This window comes from Myotis lucifugus, unplaced genomic scaffold, assembly GCF_000147115.1.
Source record: "Myotis lucifugus unplaced genomic scaffold, Myoluc2.0 scaffold_88, whole genome shotgun sequence".
NCBI lineage: Eukaryota > Metazoa > Chordata > Mammalia > Chiroptera > Vespertilionidae > Myotis > Myotis lucifugus.
This window is the reverse complement of record NW_005871136.1, coordinates 4,368,144-4,386,506: the sequence shown is the minus strand read 5'-3', so window position 1 is coordinate 4,386,506 and position 18,363 is coordinate 4,368,144. Positions and strand designations below refer to the sequence as shown.

At 51.8% G+C, this 18,363-nt stretch overlaps 1 protein-coding gene across 1 annotated transcript in view; it reads left to right on the top strand.

Moving 5' to 3' along the window:
- The window catches only part of FA2H (fatty acid 2-hydroxylase), a 39,308-nt gene extending 25,363 nt beyond the window's left edge, over nt 1-13,945 (top strand). Inside the window, exons 3-7 of the mRNA XM_006091226.3 lie at nt 4,878-5,020; nt 5,619-5,725; nt 9,272-9,444; nt 10,841-11,093; nt 12,545-13,945. Of these exons, the coding sequence (XP_006091288.1) occupies nt 4,878-5,020; nt 5,619-5,725; nt 9,272-9,444; nt 10,841-11,093; nt 12,545-12,624 (756 nt within the window). The 3' untranslated portion in view covers nt 12,625-13,945. The remainder of the gene's footprint in view (nt 1-4,877; nt 5,021-5,618; nt 5,726-9,271; nt 9,445-10,840; nt 11,094-12,544) is intronic.
- Nucleotides 13,946-18,363: the final 4,418 nt, after the last annotated feature.

Sequence of the window (18,363 nt, the reverse complement as noted above, 5' to 3'; positions counted from 1 at the left end):
CCATGGCCCCCCATGACCCCCACACTGAACACCCCTGCTGGTGTCCCTCACAGCCTCTGTGCTGGCTGACTCTCACCGCAGGGTCCTGAGCCAGCTGACAGGCCTGCTGGTTCTGGGTTACGATGCACTGAGGTGAGGTCCCACCTCCAGCATCTGCAGCTGAGCGTCTGACCTGTCTCCTCATCTGTAAAGTGGGGTCATGGCAGGCCCTAGTTCTCCGCAACACGGCTCACAAAGGAGAGTGGCCGTGAAGTCTGAGCCCAGGGGGCTGTGACCAGGATGCAGGACACTGTGTCCTGGGATTCCTGTCCAGCTTCTTGTCCTCACTCCCCTCCCCACCAACCCCCACGGGTTGGAAGCCCCATCGCAGCCTTCCTGGGCTCAGAAAGCTGCCCTGGGAGCTGTGAGCTCTGGGGTCTGGGCGGGCATTTCTCTAAACAATTGCCTCAGCCTGCGACTGTGGTCGTGGGAGGGAGCTGCTGGCACAGAGCAGCTGCCCCCTCTCCCTGCATGTGCCCCTGCTGCAGAGCGGGGGGTACCAGCTCCTGCTCCTGCGCTGGTGCTGCCCCCTGGAAAGAGCTCTGTGCCACCTGGCTTCGAGCTGCCCAGGAGGAGGGGCACCTGGGAAAGGGGGAGAGCGAAGGAGGCCCCCTCCCCAGCCTGGCAGCACGCATGCCCTTCCACCCACCCTCTGGGCGGCAGGCTGCCCTTTCCCCCTGCCTGGCCCTGCTGCAGCTGCATTCCTGGCATAGCCGGGAGAGGCCGAGGCCCTCCCCCTCCCTCCGGGGCAGGGACAGAGCTGGGTGGGGGAGGGGAATGGGACACACACAGTTGGCACTAGGTGCTTTAACCAAACTCTCCCTGGACTTGCATGTATTTTGGGGGATCCAGCCTATTGCTTGGGGTCTTGCAGTTCACCAAAAGACCCCTCACCCTCATCTATGCAGTCCCGCTTTGGCTGGGCAACCCTGAGTGAATCGCTTGCCCTCTCTGAGCAACAGGTTCCACAGCTGTGTAAAGGAAGATTTGCTATTGTGAGGCTTGCTATGGAAGCCCCCAAATGGCTGAGAACTGGAGGTGTGACCTATTCAGAACTACCCCCCCCCCCTCGCCACCTGACCTCCTACAGAGGCTGTCAGACCTTTGCGGATGCCTTTGATGCCTCCCCAGGCCCTGAAGCCTTAGGAAGCAGGGGTGGGAAGAGGGCAGGACCAGGCATCAGCTTGGGAGGAAGAGAGCCATTTGTGGGAGGGTTAGCCAAGGGGTCCTCTGCGAGGAAGTGAAATTTACCCCGAGGCCCTCCCCACTCATGGGATCTGAGCTGTTGTTTTTTGCATCCTTCCTTCCCATGATGAGTTTCCAGCCAGCCGCCACGTTGGAAATGACCAGCAAGTGAGAGATGTTGAGCATATTAGCACCCAGCAAAACTTCCTCTTCAATAATCAGAACTGGAAGAGAATTGAGAAAAGACACCCATCAGTACTTGTACCATCTACAGCAGGTTGAGCACACAGTGAACGCCCCAGCTCCTGGGAGACTGTGTGGAAGGGAAGGGGAGAAAGGGGGCTCCCACTTCAGGGCCAACCAACTCCCTCCCAAGAATCACGTAAGCCCCCTGGGCCTCAGTGTCCCCATCCATAAAATGGGGAAGAGTCAGTAGGTGGACTTCTCTGCTTACATGGAAGCTCATTTTACTTCCCCTGGAATAGTGGGCTGAGGTAGAAGTACAGGTGTTGGCCTCTGGGGACTGAGGGAGATGTTTGCCGAGTAAGAGTGAGCCTTCCTGGGAGTCCTCCAGGGTGGTGCTTTAGCCCCCGGAGTGCGGTGGCCCTTCCTGGGCACCAAGGAGCGCTATCTCACAGAAATGCACCGGGGGCTAGACACGGAGCCTGGGTTTGAGGCCCTCCAAGGCCAGCGGGCTGGTCAGAGGCAGCCTCCGGACCAACGCTAGACTGCGAGTCCGCCATTTGTATGGTGACTGCCTACTGGTCTGTTCAGGGAGGATCCAAAGTCATGTACAAAGGTCAGATGGGCAACAGGGCATCAACTGAAAGACCCTGTGTTCCGAGTGGCAGGGGGCCCAGGGGTGGTGTTGGTTCTGTTCCCATCACCCCTCTATACAAACTCTTCTAGCTTCAGCTCTCCACACCTGCTCTGTCCTCCCGTTCTGTTTCCCTCACAGTAGAGCGGAAGTTCTAGGCTGGAGTTCCTGTGTGCTGCCTGCCTAGACATTTTTCCTGGGTCTCAACTGAATCAAGGTTATGAACCCTATGCTGTTTCTACTCTATAAAATAAGGGCAAATTGAATCAACAGGTGAAAATTTGCCCAAACCACAGCAAGGCTCAGAGAGAGGCCTGACTGGCCGCACGCACCCCTGTGCAATAGCTGGAAGCATTCATTGTCTAAGGCAGTTAATTCGAATGAAGTGTACAAATGAAAACCAGGCATGGAGTGCCATGTGTGACATACAAAAGTAGAACATACGAAAACCTGGGTTTTCATTTGAGAAAGATGGTAATAAGTTAAGGATGCGCATGATCATCTGTAGAGTAACAATGCGGGGGGGAGGGGAACACAAAAGGGCATAGCTAAAAAGTCAATAGAGGAGATAATATAGAATATTTTTAAATACTTCATTAATACAAACAAGGCAAAAAAAGAAGAATAGAGGAGACAAACAGAAAACAAATAGCAAAATGGTGGTACTGCCGCAACATTAAATAAAAATGGATTAAACACTTCAAATAAAAGGCAGAGATTGACTAGATTAAAAAAAAAAAAAAAGCAAGACCCAAAAGATGCACGTTAAATGTAAAGATGTACATAGTTTGAAAGTAAAAGGATGGTGGGGGGGATAAGGACACATATGTAATACCTTAATCAATAATAATTAAAAAAAAGGTAAAAGAATGGGGAAAGATAGACCGTGCCAAGCAAGCGTAAGGAAGCCTGGTGTGGCTCTATTAAGATTCAGGACAAGGAGTATTACCAGGCACCAAGGTGGCTGCTTCCCAATGATTACGGGGCCAATTCATCAAAGAGACATACCTGGGTTACCTGGGGCAAGTTCCTCTGCTTCAGTCTCCCCATCTGCAAGATGACAGTAATGACAGTACTTGCCTAGTTAGAGGTATGTTGAAGATCAAATAATTAGGTGTTCAGAGTCATGCCTGCATGTAACAGTTGCTCTGAGTGTTAGCTCTCCATGGTGTTGCAACTGGGGCAAAACCTCAAATTCTCCCCATGACCCTGGCCTCCCTTCTTTTGAGGTGGGGCTCTGCAGGCTGCATAAGATAATGTGTAAACACAGAGCAATAGCTGGTTCCTCCAGTTTTTTGTGGTTTTTTTTTTCCTGGTGGTGGTGGTGGTGGTGCTGGGTATGTGTGTGTAGAGACCTGAGACAGAGGAATGGAAGGAATGAGACAGCAGGCACCCAGTAAATCCATTTCCTGCTAGACCCAGGGGAAAAAGTCAAGGAGATGTGGGGGCTGGAGAAAGTCAAGCGACTCAGTGGGGCTTGGATGGCTGCCTTGTTTAATGGGTGCTGGATGGGATGCTTCTGGGCTGACCAGAGTCCCCTTCCAGCCTGGGAAGCAGGGAGACAGCCAGCACCCTGGAACTGCCAAGTTCACATAACAGGAAACCACAACCATCTTTGGGCCTTTTCCTCTAGTTGCAGGCACAGAGAGACCGCTCAGTGACCTGCCCTGTTTGCCCAAGACCCTACGTCCCCGCTCCAAGGCTGTGATGGCAGGGCTAGCTTCGCCTCCAGCCGGGCTGAAAGCTTTGGTGGGGCGGCCTGTGCAAGGATGAGAGTCCAGCCGCGGAAGAGGAAGGCAGGTGGCGGAATCACGGTTGACTCTTTCTCCCGGGCTCGGGGCTCCTCCTCCGTGCATCTCTCTCCTCCCCTTTTCTTCCCTGACACCACCCCCTTCTCACCCGCAGTAGCCACCTAACTCCCTTGTGCTGGAGATCTGTTGACATCCACTATGTGCCAAACACAGAACGTATTCTGCCCTCTCTCTCTTACGGGTGGTGGGCACATCGGCTTTAGGACAAGAGAGCTGAGGGAATCTGAGAGACCCAGGGTCCCACAGCTGATAAATGGCAAAGCCAGGCTTTGAAAGTGGCCCCTCGCTACAACTTCACTGTCCTTTACTGGTTTTGGTTTCCTGATTTTGGTTCAGATTAATCTACAATACATTGACTCATCATAAATCTTCAGGGGCTTCCCATTGCCTAGAACTGCAGCTTCCAAACTTGTTGATCTTATATCCCTATAAGTAAAACATTCAGAGCACATTTTCCATTATATTTCCATTTTAGTTATGTATAAATTATTTGCATGTGCTAATGTACTAGTAAATGATGTGCATTGCCCAGGCCAACACCAAGAAGAAAGCCTCTGGTAGAGGAGAAAGGACCTGTTTCATTCCTAGCACAGAATGTATTGGCTCCTGTACTTACAGTGTCCTGGGCAGGTCTTCAAGCTTCAGGCATGGATGAATCTGGGTGCTCAGGTGTCATCATCTGGATTTGGTGTCTGTAGATCCCGGATTGGCCACCTTCTGGATTAACTGAGTCCTCCTCAGGCAGGCTCATGCCCGCCAACTTAGCCACGCCAGCAGGAAGAGAGAGTGTCTGATGGCTTATTGCGCCAGCTTAGGTCATGAGCCTGTCCTGGATCTCATTTCTCTGGCCGGGAGCTGAGATGAGTGGCTTGGTTAAGTCCTGAATCACTAAAGCGAGAGGGCAGGTAACCTTATACCGACCACATGAGGTAAAGGATGGTGACTGTGATACTATAACCAGGAGACGGGAGCATGAATGTGTGCAGGTGTGAATATCAAGTGTCCACTGACTTTGTCTCCTGCAGGACCTGGTAGACTGGCAGAAGCCCCTACTGTGGCAGGTAGGCCACTTGGGCGAGAAGTACGATGAGTGGGTCCACCAGCCGGTGACCAGGCCCATCCGCCTCTTCTACTCAGACTTCATCGAGGCCCTCACCAAGACTGTCTGGTGAGCCCCGCACTGAGCCCAGGGTGGGCTGTCCCTCTCTCCTGATGGTATCAGGCAGATACAATAGGGGAGGGGGCATTCTCCCCCAATCCCAGCCCAGAGCTGTTCTGTAAGCTCTCGGGGATAGTGGAACATGCCGTAGGTATAACCCATTCCTATGCGTGGTTTGTTCATTGAGTGAGTGACACACCGACATACAGCCAGAAACCACTCTGAATGCCACCCCTGTTCTATTCCAGATTCCTACGAAGGGTTTCCAGCCTCTAATGCCCATGGGAACAATTTTGCCTGCAATTAGCTCCTTTGCCACAAGAGGTCAGCATCTATTCAGCTGCACAGAGTCTGTAGCCACAGGGACACAGTTCTTTTCTGCCAATAACTCATTTCAGAGACTCACGCAGATAGACTCACGGCCTTCCTTCTGTTTTCTCCTTCCCACCCGCCCCAGCAGTGCCCCTTTGACCCCAGGTCTCCACATGCTGTCTACACGTGCTTTGGTACCATGTCATCCCCCCTCTAGTGAAAAGGTGTGTTGGGAAAGCTGGCCCCGGCGAGCCCCTGAGCATGTCTATCTCTCGCCCTGGTGGCCCTCCTGCAGGTACAGCGTCCCCGTCATCTGGATGCCCCTGATGCTGTACCTCAGTTGGTCCCACTACCGAACCCTCGCCCAGGGCGATGTCCGACTCTTCGCTTCCTTCACCACAGGTAACGTTGGTCCCTTCCTGGTCTGCTCCCATGGCTCCTGGAGGTGGGAGACCTTGGTGTTCCTTTTGGCACTAGGTTTCTGCAAAGACAGAACCCAAAACCATATCACAAACATTGTGAAGTGAGACCTTTCTGTAGAAATAGTCTTCCAAAGAAAAATGTTGTCAGACTCCCTCAGCCCCAATCCTGAATGGATTATAAGAAGAAAAAAAGAGGAGGAAGAGGTGGAAGAGGAGGAGGAGGAGGAAGAGGAAGAAGAAGAGGAGGAGGAGGAGGAGGAGGAGAACAGCAATGCATTAGCAGAAACTAAATAAAATCATTTGTCAAGAGACAGCAATAAAGAAAGAGGTTTATCACTGAGTCTAGTACTAGAAAAGGTATGATCTGGGATTGTCAAGAAACTAAATGAAATCATTCACCACGTGGCACAGCTGAGAGCTAGACTCAGAATGGCCCGTGAACACAGCACAGCTTAGAACCTGGAAGAGAAAGATCTGGGAATGTCCTGCAGTGTCTCCTGAGCAAAGGCCCAGGCAGCAGAACCCCTGACTCGGAGTCACAGCCCCACTAACCTCTAATGAGCACTTTCTACGTGCCAAGCCTGGTGCCTTCAGGGACCATCTTGGTTACCCCTCCCAACAGCCGCATGAGAAAGGGACGATCATCCTGCCCTTTCGAGGTGAGGAAATGGAGCCTCAGAAAAGTCAGACAAGCGACTCGGGGTCATGTGGCTAGGAGGTAGATGCCAGGTGTCCCCCAGCTCCAGGGATCAGGGGACAGAGAGCAGGGCTGCCAATGAGCCTAGGGGACTGAGTCTCTCAGGGCAGCCATGGGTTTGGGTGCGGCCACTTCTGTCAGCCCGCCTCCCAAGCTTGCCGCCTCCCTTGGGCTTCCAGGTCCATGCCGCCTGCCCTGGTGGTCTGATGTCCTAGCACAGCCTGCCTCAGGGCGGTGGCGGGAGGCTCAGATGGAGGCCAGGTGAGGGTTCAGGCAGGAGAAGGGTACTGGGGTAGCTCAGGTGGGCTTTCCTTTCCCAACCACATGTAATGTTCCTGACTCTGAGCCCTTGGAGCGCCCCCTCTCTGCCAGATGCAGGCTCCTCCTGCCCTCACTCTGAGCTTCTCTCCTGCCCACGGCTCCTGGGAGTGGCAAGCGGAGGACCTGAATGGTGTAGATGAGAGGGGCCACGGCCACCGTGATGGGAGCCTCCGTTTTCCTGCCTGGACCAGGATGTGGTAGGGGATGAACAAGATGCAGGACGTTCCCCGGAGCCCAGAGCTGCTCCCGGTCACCAAGGGTTAACACGCACGCCCCGAGAGCCAAGGTTACCCTTTTCTGCCCACGCTGAATAGCTCAGGCACAGCACAGGGCTTGTTGCTCAGAAAGCCTGCTCGCTGAATCGCCCACTGTCCACCCAGGGCTCCCCTAACAATCAGCAACAGTGGCAGAGCCGCCAGGGCTGGCGGCCGGAGGGGGAAGGGGCTGCCGGAGCCTTGGCCCAGGTCCCTCTGCAGGATTCCTCTAGAGATGCCACTCGGTACCAGCTCCGGGGCAGATGCGCCAACAGGGATGATGCTGGGGTGAGGGAGTGGGCGGAGACTTGACCTATAGGAGGAGGCTCTTCTGCATGACAGGGAGGGTGATCTGAGGGCTTGGTCAGAACTGCAGGCCTCTGCAGAGAGCTGAGATGTGCTGTTTAATAAAGGTCCAGTGTAGAGCCCGTGACCATGATGGCAGTGTAAGATATGTGTCCACAGGCCTCCCTTACCTCCCCGCTCGCCAGGCAAGGCAGAGAAAGTAAGAGCCACCGAGCTAGGCAAGGGGCGGCTGGCAGGTCCCCACACAGCTGCTGGGCAAGGGGAGCACTAGCATCCATCCGTGCAGAAGAGTCAGGGAGCCGAGAAGCAGTGGAGGCTGAGCAGAGCCACCAGCTCACGGCTGAAATTCCTAGACGTGTGCATGAATGTGTTTGGAAAAGCAGAGGGTTCTGCAGTTCAGGATGTGCCCAAGTGCAGTGCCTGGAAGCAGGTTAAGTGAGTGCTAGGCCAGAACCACATGGCATGCTGGGTGGGGATGGGGGCCTCCATGAGGATTGTGTGGGGGGAGCCCAAATAAGGTCAAGACAAAAGTCTGTGGCCAGTTGGTGTGTTTCTCCCCTCCTCCTTCTCCTCCTCTTCCTTCTCCTCCTCCTCCTCCTCCTCCTCCTCCTCCTCCTCTCTCCTTCCCTTCCTTCCACTCTCTCTAAAAGTCAATGGGAAAAATATCCGGGGGTGAGGATTAACAACAACAAAGAAATGAACAAAATGGAGAAAGGAGATAAGAGCCTCAAGGACTGCGGGCTGGCATGAGAGGGTGGGTGTTGGGAACCTCACACTGGACAGTTACATCTCCAGTCTTCTCACCTCCGCGCCTATCATCTTCAGTTTTTTTCACATCTTCCGCATAGGCTATGATTTCAAGTCGTGCCCATTGAAATTTCTCTGTGTGTTTTCCTGTCCCTCTTGCTCTCCAGTCCCTGGTGGTTCACATTTTCCATCAATGACTGCCCAGCTCTCCTGGCTTAATTGGGATCATTCTTCCCTCTCCCCCATGCCACCAAGGCAAGGGGTCCTCTCAGGGGTCTTAGCCATCTGGACTTGGTTACAGCAAAACGTCACCGACTGGGTGACTTATAAACAGCAGAAAGGTGTTGCTCCCAGAGCTACAAGCTGGGAGCTCAGATCAGGGTGCCAGCCTGGTCAGGTAAGGGTCCTCTTCCAGGTCATAGACTTCTTGTGTCCTCACATGGACAAAAGCGACAGGGAACTCTGCGGGCCCTCTTTATTTCTTTTTTCTTTTTATCCTCAACCAGGATATGCTTAGAGGAAAAGAGAGAGAGAGAGAGAGAGAGAGAGAGAGAGAGAGAGAGAGAGAAACATTGATGTGAGGGAGAGACATTGATTGATTGCCTCCCATACATGCCCTGACCAGGTCGAACCCACAACCCAGGTATGTGCCCTGACTGGGGATTGAACCGGCAACATACCTTTCAGCACACAGGATGATGCTCAACCAACTGAGCCACTCCAGCCGGGCTGTGGGCCCTCTTTTATAAGGGCACTAATCCTATTTGTGAGGGCTTCACCCTCATGAGCTAATCACCTTCCAAAGGCTCCACCTCTTAATACCATCACTTTGGGGGTTAGCTTTCAACATAAAAATTTTGAAGAGACACATTCAGATCATAGTACCAGGCCCATGTCCATCAGCGGCCACAGCTGCTCCTCTTAGTTCCCGTAAGGAAGATCTCAGATCTCTGGTCAGTGACCCCATTGTTTCCTGAGAGGACCCCTCCAAGGCCAGCATAGGTCCTCACGGCCTCCTTCCCATTTGGACCCAAGAGCCCCAGCAGTGTGGCCTGACCCCATAGCTGCTGGACAGAAGGCCTGCCGGTCCCAAGGTGATGGGGGCGGGGGGGTGGGGGTGAGATGGACGTCTAGAGCCGCCAGGCATTGCTGCCTGCTGGGGCCATCCGCCCTGACCTTCCTCTCTCTTGCCGCCCTGCAGAGTACTCGGTAGCCATGCCTAAGTCCGTGTTCCCGGGCCTCTTCGTGCTGGGGATGCTCCTCTGGAGCCTAACAGAGTACCTCCTCCACCGCTTCCTGTTCCACATGAAGCCCCCCAGCAACAGCTATTACCTCATCACGCTGCACTTCATCATGCACGGCCAGCACCACAAGGTGAGCGGGGCGGGCTCCCACCCGGGGCCTTGCAGCTCTCCCCGATTCACAGGAGCCGCCCCTCTCTCTGGGAGTCAGGGGCTGGGAACAAGGGACAGCAGGGCATTTGCTATTGCTCGGAGGAAGGACTGGGGCCTAACCTGAACCGGGCGTGGACAGAGTGAGCGTGTGTGTCTGTGCCGTCACTACTGACACCGGGCACTCTGCAGGTACCTTCCGTGGACCATCTTTAACCCTCACAGCAACTCGTTCGTTCACTCAACGAGCGTTCACCGCGTGCTCGCTCTGCGTCAGGCACTGCTCTAGACACCACTGAACAAAAGAGTCAACAACCACTGCCCGTGTGGAGCTCCCTTCTTCCCGTTCCACAGAGCAGCCAATGGGCTTAGGGAAATTAGGGAACTAGGGACTCACCCAAGGCCACACCTGTCACTGCCAGGATCTTGTGCCTCCTTCTGTGGATTCCAGAGTCTGTGCTCTCGACCACCCACCACGCTGGGGCTCTTCAAGGCCAATATCATGGCCCCGGTGGCAGGGACTGGAAGCCAGGTCTGCCCAGAGGAAGTTGCATCCCACTGTCCCCACCCTGTGCTGTTCTCAGCCTGCCCCAGGTGCCCATCTCTCCCTCCTTCTCTCCCTCCCTCCCAGAGCTGGCTCTCCAGCATACTGCTGGTCCTGCTGCTCCCGGTCTGCGGGAGAGAGACCCTCATCGACAAATTGCTCTATGACTGTTGCCTGCTTTCTCCCTTTTCTTCCAGCCCAGAGAGGGTCTGTCTTTCTCAGAATCCTCACCATCAGTCACTAAAATCTTACCTCTGTGTCAGACCTTTGGCTTTTAAAGCTCCAGAGCCTAAGGCCTATTTCTCTTGTTGTTAAATGTGACAACACCCCCTTGGAACAAAGAAGAGCCCCCGTTAGGAAGAAGGGTGGGGAGAAAGTATGCGAACACTTCCGGCATCACCCCACCATGTGAATCCACATTAGCCTCCGTTGGCCGGCATGTTGCCCTCCCAGACAGCATCAGGCCCTGGTCTGAGTGCCCCACCTGGTCATCGGAGGTGGGGCTCCTCTCTAGCATCTAACAAATTCCAGAGCCAAAGTGGCCCCTTGAGCATAAAGCGGGACTCGAAACCGTGAACATCCTGCCCAGCCACATCCACCCCCGTGTTCCTGCGCAGTGTTCCAGGTCCTAGCCTGGCTTGGAAACCGGGAACAGGACAGTCTCTCTAGGGCTCTCCGGCATAGTGGCCTGCCCTCCCCAAAGCCGCTGAGAGTGCCAAGTCGACCCATGATAATCACTGCCCCTCCCTGGGACAGCGGCCCGTGGGGAAGTCTCTGTTGTGGCTACAGGCAGGCCCCCAGCTGCGTTCTGACACGTGAGCCTCTCCATCCACAGGCACCCTTCGACGAGTCCCGCCTGGTCTTCCCCCCTGCGCCAGCTTCGCTGGTGATCGCCTTCTTCTACACAGCCTTGCAGCTCCTCCTGCCCGAGGCGGTGGGGGGCACCGTGTTTGCGGGCGGCCTTCTGGGCTACGTCCTCTACGACATGACCCATTACTACTTGCACTTCGGCTCGCCGCACAAGGGCTCCTACCTGTACAGCATGAAGGCCCACCACGTCAAGCATCACTTTGCACATCAGAAGTCAGGTAAGGCTCAGCCAGCACCTCCCAGTCTCGCTCGTTTCATCGCTTGCTTATTTGACAGCTACCACTAAGCCCCTACCAAGGGCCAGGCACGGTTCTGGGTTCTGGGGATCCACAGACAGCAAGGCAAGCCTGGGGCTCCCATCCTGCTCTCTGGTGTGGGGGGCAGAGCAGAGACAAACAAGGAAATCACTCAATAGTGAAAGATCACTTCAGACAACAATAAGTGCCACAAAGAAAGTAAAGCAAGATGATGTTAGAGGAACCATATAAGTCAGGGGAGGGGTCCAGCTCTGTCTAATAAAATACGCAAGTCACAGATGTGATTTTTAAATTTCTAGTGGCCACATGAGCCAGTAAAAATACATGGGTGAAATTAATTTTAATAGCATATTTTATGAAGCCAAATACAACCACAACATTATCAGGTCAACATATACTCAATGTAAAATACTGTTAATGAGATATTTTACTTTTTTTTTCTTATGTTAAGTCTTCTATGTCCAGTGCGTATCGTGCACTTACAACACATCTCAATTCAGGTGCTAAATTTTCACTGGAAATATTTAATCTGTGTTTAAAGTTCATAAAATTTACAGTAAACATTTTTTAAAAAGTAGATTCACATACCCGAATTGCTCTGATATGCTTGAAAGATTTCCAGTAATTGAACTGAGTATACATTTTTGTTTTTGTTTTTGTTTTTAATACATTTTTATTGATTTCAGAGAGAAAGGAGAGGGAGAGAAAGAAACATCGATGATGAGAGAGAACCATTCATTGGCTGCCTCCTGCACGCCCCCTACTGGGGATCGAGCCTGCAACCCAGGCATGTGCCCTTGACCAGAATCGAGCTGATGGATGTTTCTCTCTCATCAATGCTCTATCCACTGAGCCAAACAGGCTAGGGCAGGTATACATTTTTAAATTGAAATGTAAGTTAATTAAAATTAAGTGAAATTGGAAATCTAGTCCCTTTGTAGCTCTAGCCACAGTTCCAGTGCTGAGCAGTCACGTGGGCTAGTGGCCACCCTGTTGGATGGCAGAGCACTAGGTCAAGTGGTCCAGGCAGACGTCACTGCGGAGATGTCGTTAGAGCTGAGACCTAAATCAAAAGGAGCCAGCACCCAACATCTGGGGAAAGAGCATCTCAGGAGCAGCAGGTGCAAAGCCCTGAAGCAGGAACGGACTTGGCATCTTCACAGAGAAGGAGGAGGCTGAGGCAGGCAGGGGCCAGGCTCTCCCAGGAAGTCCTGGAGAGAAAGGATTTGGGTTTAGTCTACAGGCATCCTTGGGAAACTGGTACCCTGCTCTGACTTCTGCCAGGATGGCCCTGAGAGTTGGGAAGGCCAGCGGGGGCAGATGTGAAAATCTTCCCTGGCTCCCTTTCCAAGCAGATTTCTGCCCCTCCTTGGACAGTGCCTCACCTTCTCCCTATTCGTCTCCCTCTCTAGGATTTGGCATCAGCACTAAATTTTGGGATTACATTTTCCACACTCTTATGCCGGAAGAACCCCACCTGAAGATCCAGTGACAATTCCCTGCCCCACTGTGGCCCCTGTCCCACCCCCGCCCCATCCAGACCCTGCGAGAAGGTTTGCCTGGCCAGGCAGGATGGGCTTTGTCCAGCTCTTGGGCTTGGTGAAGGGTGCTGGGGAGACCCTAAAGACTGAGACTTCCCTCCCGACCCACCACAGGAGGGTCACGTCCACTTGGTGGCCACGTGGCCCTCGGGGACTAGCTCTTTCCTGCAGCATCCCAGCCTTCCCACCGGCACCTCTGCCCAGAATCAGCCCACAGGACTGCTTGAGGACCCGGCCAAGGGGAATGACGGCAACGGACCCCTGTGGCTTCCGGGCAGGTCTGTGATCCACCTGTGTCTTAGCACCTCGGGCTCCCTGGGAGCCACCCCCACAGCAAAGAGTGGGGTCTGCAGGGCCTCTGCCCTAGTCTCCCCACCTCCCCTTCCCGGGGGCGGTTTGATGGCTCTGGCTTTCTCCCGATGAGTGGAGAACACTGAGGTGGATGAAGGGCTCTCACAGGAAGAGACAGCATGATGCCTCCCACAGGCCATCCCGGATCCCAGGGCAGTGCCTCCGTCCACTGCCAATCACAGATGCCAGCTGTACCGCCAGGTGCCTCAGGCCGAGACACAGGCCCGGCCCTCACCTGCCTGTGCAGACGGGGCCAAGGCTAGCTGGCATTGGCCTCAAGGCTGGCGGGAGCCCGGGCCCCTTTCTTTAGGAACCACCAGCTGCTCTAGCCATCTCCCTGCCTCCAGAATCACAAAGCTTTGCTCCAAGGTCGGCTAAAGAGGCCTCTCTATGGGGGGGGGAGCCCCACCCCATTCCCAGCCATTCTTGACCTCCACCTGGCACAGGTGGGCCCCTGCCCCCCACTCAGGACCCTTCCAGCAGTGCCTCCTTAGGCCCAGAAGGAGCCTTTATTCGGTGCCTTATCTCCCTCCCCATTGGCTTCCCCATCCAGCAGATGAGGTTCCAGCCCCTTTCCCTCATAACCAAAACCCTCGCTGCTCGTGAGAGGGTCTTATTTATAAACGATATAAATGCTCCAGTAGCTGCTCAGATCGCCCTTTCTAATTCTATGTGTTGAGCTTATGTAAACCTTTGGTCCTATTTTTGTTCCCTTCTTACCCGCAAACCATTACTACTTGAAACGTTTAAAACACTCGACGAGCATAAAGGCTAAAGAGAAGCAGTTTGACCGCTCCTGTGATTTGTACTGTTTACTGCGGAGTTATTTAAAGATTTTGGAATAAATATACAAACTACAGTTGTGAAATAAAGGTGTAAATAAATTGTATATTTTGAAAAATAAAGACATTTAAAAAGAAACCAACAAAGAGAGGTTGCTGCTATTTGGTGTTCGTTCGCCAGACTTCATCACGGAAGGTGGGGGGTGGGTACGGTCCGTCCAGCAGGGAGGGGTGTTTATCCCTGACCAGGTTGTGTGGACTTGCTGGACCATGGTGACAATAAAAAGCTGAGCAACTCTTATTTTCTGACTTGGTTTTATTGCTGTTTTAAAATGATCTGCAGACAGCCTTCCCCCTTACTGCCTGCCCATGGGGTGAGCGTTTGGGGCGTGTGGGGGTGTCACCCCCATCAACCGCCTTGGCACACCACTGGGGAGACGTTCCTCGGGAACTTATCAGACCCCAGATGAGATTCGGTTGGCTTTCCTACAACAAAGGAGGAAAACTCTAGCAACCAGCGCCCACCGTGGGAACTAGAGCATCAGGCCGGCTCAGTCTGGGTGAAACAGATTCTCAGGATGTCTTCCCAGCCGCACATCAGAGCCACCTGAGGAATCTGTTAGCCTACAGGTCCAAGGTTGCCACACCCAGAGTCTGGTTCAGCGGCCCGGTGGAGGTGGGCTCTGGATTTTCCTCCCCAAGGATGGGGAAGCGGAAGTGGGAGCAGAGGCAGAGGCAGATGCAGATGTGAACTGATGTTGGCGAGGTTCTGGCAACATGGAGGGAGCCCCGGCCTCACTGCCTCTCCCTGCTCCAGCAGCTACATGGTGGCTTTGTCCCTGCAACTCCCAGCCTGGAGATAAAGGCCACGGTCTGAGCCAGCCATCGCTCAAGCTCCTGGAATCTATGCCTGGAACCAGGCTGCTCAAGGAGCAGAAGTCACAACCCCCATTTCCAGGCACTGGAAACCTGACTGTGGAGCATCACACCCAGCGGGAAGGAAGGAGGAAAAGGGAGGAGCAAAGGAAGAGATCGGCGAGTTGTAAATATGCAACTCCACCAGAGAAAAGTCTACATTGAGCAAAAATTGAATTGGAAAAAAAACTTATTGAAAAAAAACTAGTAACAAATGACAAAAATCTAAGTGAGCTTGTAACATGGCAATGAGAAGATTTGGGAGGGGGGAATAGTATGAAACCTCCTACACACACACACACACACACACACAGCTAAGCCAACCTAAATGAAAAGATCCACTCACTGCACACTGGATGGATTCCCCCAGAGCTTCCTGTTGAGCCCACAATAACTCTCCAGGGGGTTCCACAGGCCTGTGGAAGAGAGTGAACTCCACCTTACAGGAGAGAGGAATATAGGAAGTGCCACAGAGCCCTTCATCTCAAGCCAGTTGGCAACCATAGTGCGGTCCATACTCTGTGACCATCTGGTAGAGCTGGAGAATTTTATCAACAAGTGCAAGAGACATAATCAAAGATTAGATGCTAAAGCAAGCATGGGATATTATCAAAATGCCAACGCATCTAGCATGATGGGAAAGCCTGAAACTTAGGGCACAGGATTGTTTATTTCTGTGGTGGGAGAAGACACAAAAACCATCAAGAAAGTTGAATGCTCCCTCAGGTAAAGGCCATTTAAATTCTGATCCTCAGCAATGTACCTTACCTGACTCCCCAGCAACCACCAGCTGCCCTGGCAGAGGACAGGCCCATCGCCATTACACACGTTTCTTTCTGGCGTTGTACTTCCAGACATGCTTGCTGTCTTTGAGCATTTCCTGGCTGACCTGAAGAACTGCCCTCTTAACTGGACTTTGTTCCGCTTCTCCATTGGCTCTGGCCTCCGATCCCTGCCTTTGAACTTTGTACGATTTCTTATTGTGCCAGCACAATGCCCAGCTTGTAACAGGCGCCAATAAATATGAGTCTTGCCTCTATCAGATCTCTGACAGTTTTACATTATTCGGTCTTTGCTTCTCCACCTGTTCCCTGGCCTCTGCTGCCCCCTGGTGATAGCAGGAGGCTCTGCCCTCTTGTGACTGCCCTCATAGTGACTGTTTTGGGATCAGATGGCTGTGATTGTAAAATTCCAGCACTTTTCCACGTGACCTGTCTCTTGACTTACTGTTTTGTCTCATCTACAGTTTAGGCTTCTGAGAGGAAGCTGAGACTGGGTATATGAACTTTCCAGTTCTAACTTTCTATAACAATATGATGGCTGCAAAAGATTGACTGGATCTTCTTTACAGTGAGGTGATAACAGCACCATGAGTAAAATTGATCTATTAAAGATGCTATTGGATGGATGTGAAATTTGGAAAATGCTAGGACTGTCATCTTCACTCCACCTCAGACACCTTATAAGCTGGTACTGGGGGAAAAAAGAAGAAATGGTAAGAAAAAGAAGAAAAGAATCTTGTTTTGGCAAAAGTATAAAGTGGGGATCACGTCTTCATTCAGGTTCCCTAAAAAGCAAAACCTAGAATGGGAACGTGGATGCAGGTAGTTTATTTGGGAGGCAATTGCAGAAATAAGGAGTGTGTGATTGGGAAGGATTAGAAAGGAAAGCAGGGCAGCCATGTAAGAATGAGGATGTCAGTTTCCCCTACAGACTCTGCAGGGGCATCCTGAGAAGCAGACAGAGACCTGCCAGAATGGTCCACCCAAAAGGCAAGAGCCTGGAACATCTGTCCACCAGTTTCCCCTTCTGTGAGTTGAGGGTTGTCTTCATGGGTGTCAACTTACAGGCTGCCCTGGCTTTGACAAAGGTCCTGGAGCAAGAGCAGAAAGATGGATGTGTGCACCTGAAGTGGATGCAGTCAGCACAAGCTCACGTGAGCTTGCTAGGAACCACGCACCAGAACTATGGCTGAAATTAAAGCAGAACCTTCCACCACACCTGAGGTGAAGACCGGAGATGGACAGAAGGGATATGACAAGGATCATCAGATGTGTCTGCTACACACCCCGCAGTTCTATATCCTCAAGGTAAGACCGAAGCAGAAATAACCCACCTTCCAGGGCACTGCAAGTAAGATTGCCTGCAGGGAGCAGAGAAAGGCTCTTTTGAGGACATAGAACCACCATAGCCCTCACGGAGGTCTAAGGCCTGAGTTCATGCAAACTGGTTAGTCTGAAACACCTTGAGTCAAAAATTTGCTGTAGCCTGGCTGGCATGCCCCAGTGACCGGCTGCTTCCTGCCCGCCCCACACTGGGGATCGAGCCCACAACCCAGGAATGTGCCCTTGACCGGAATCGGACTTGGGATCCTTCAGTCCACAGGTGTCGGCTGAGCCAAACCAGCTAGAAGATAGACAGATAGATAGAGATAGATAGAGATAGAGATAGAGATAGAGATAGAGATAGAGATAGAGATAGAGATAGAGATAGAGATAGAGATGATAGAGATAGAGATAGAGATAGAGATAGAGATAGAGATAGAGATATAGAGATAGAGATATATTTGGTGTAAGATGTCCCTGGCTGGTAAAGTCACAAGGCTCTCAGAAGAAGCATTTACAAATGTCTGTGGAGAAATGCAACTTCAACCCAGCCCTCAAAATATTCCCATGGATAAAATTCCAAGGGCTATATGCTTACAATAAAAATAAAACAAGACACAAGGAAAGAAGGCACCATGAGTAAAAGCTGTTGGAAACAACATGCAACAGAAAAGCACCCACAAAGACATCAGATATTGAAATGATGAGATGTGCTAGATATCTCCCATTTGCTCTCCAGATTCATTCTCCATCTTCCCCCATCCCACTCAGTGCTCTGTGAGGCTGATCTGTGTTCTTTGGCTCATTGGCTGCCAGTTCTGCACATACAGGCACTGGCAAGAGGTTAGCGGGATGGAGGAGCGTGAGGTGGGTCCAGGTGTTTATTCCCAGAGCTCTTTGATTTCTTTCAGCAATGTTTTCTGTGCAGGTCTTTTCACCTACTTATATTAATTCCTGAGTGTTTTTTATTCTTTTGGCTGCTATTGTAAATGGAATTGTTTTCTTAATTTCTTTTTTGTATTTTTCATTGCTGGTGTATAGAAACATTACTCATTTTTGTGTGTTAATCGTGTATCTTGCAGCTCTGCGGAATTCATTTATAAACTACAATAAAAACTTTTGTGGTTTATTGCATTTTCTTCATACAAAAATTATGGCATTTCGCTAACAGATATTTTTAATTTTCTTATCCCAATTTGGGATGTCTTTTTTTTCTTGACTAATTTAATTGCTCTGGGCTGGGAAGTTTCAGTAAATGTTTGAATAGCAGTGGGGACCGTGTGCAAAGCATCCCTGTCTTTGTTCCTGATCTTAGGGGAAAGCTTTTTGGGCCTTTCCCCATTAGGTATGATGTTAGTTGAGGGTGGTTTCATAAAATGTCCTTTTATTCATTTTGAAAGACGTTCCTTTTCCAATTCCTGGGGTTTCTGCGGGTTTTCATCCGGGAAAGGGGGGTTGAATTTTTGTCAAATGATTTTTTCTTACACTCAACTGGAGATGGATCAAATGGGTTTTTTTCCTTGGTTCTATAAAAGGG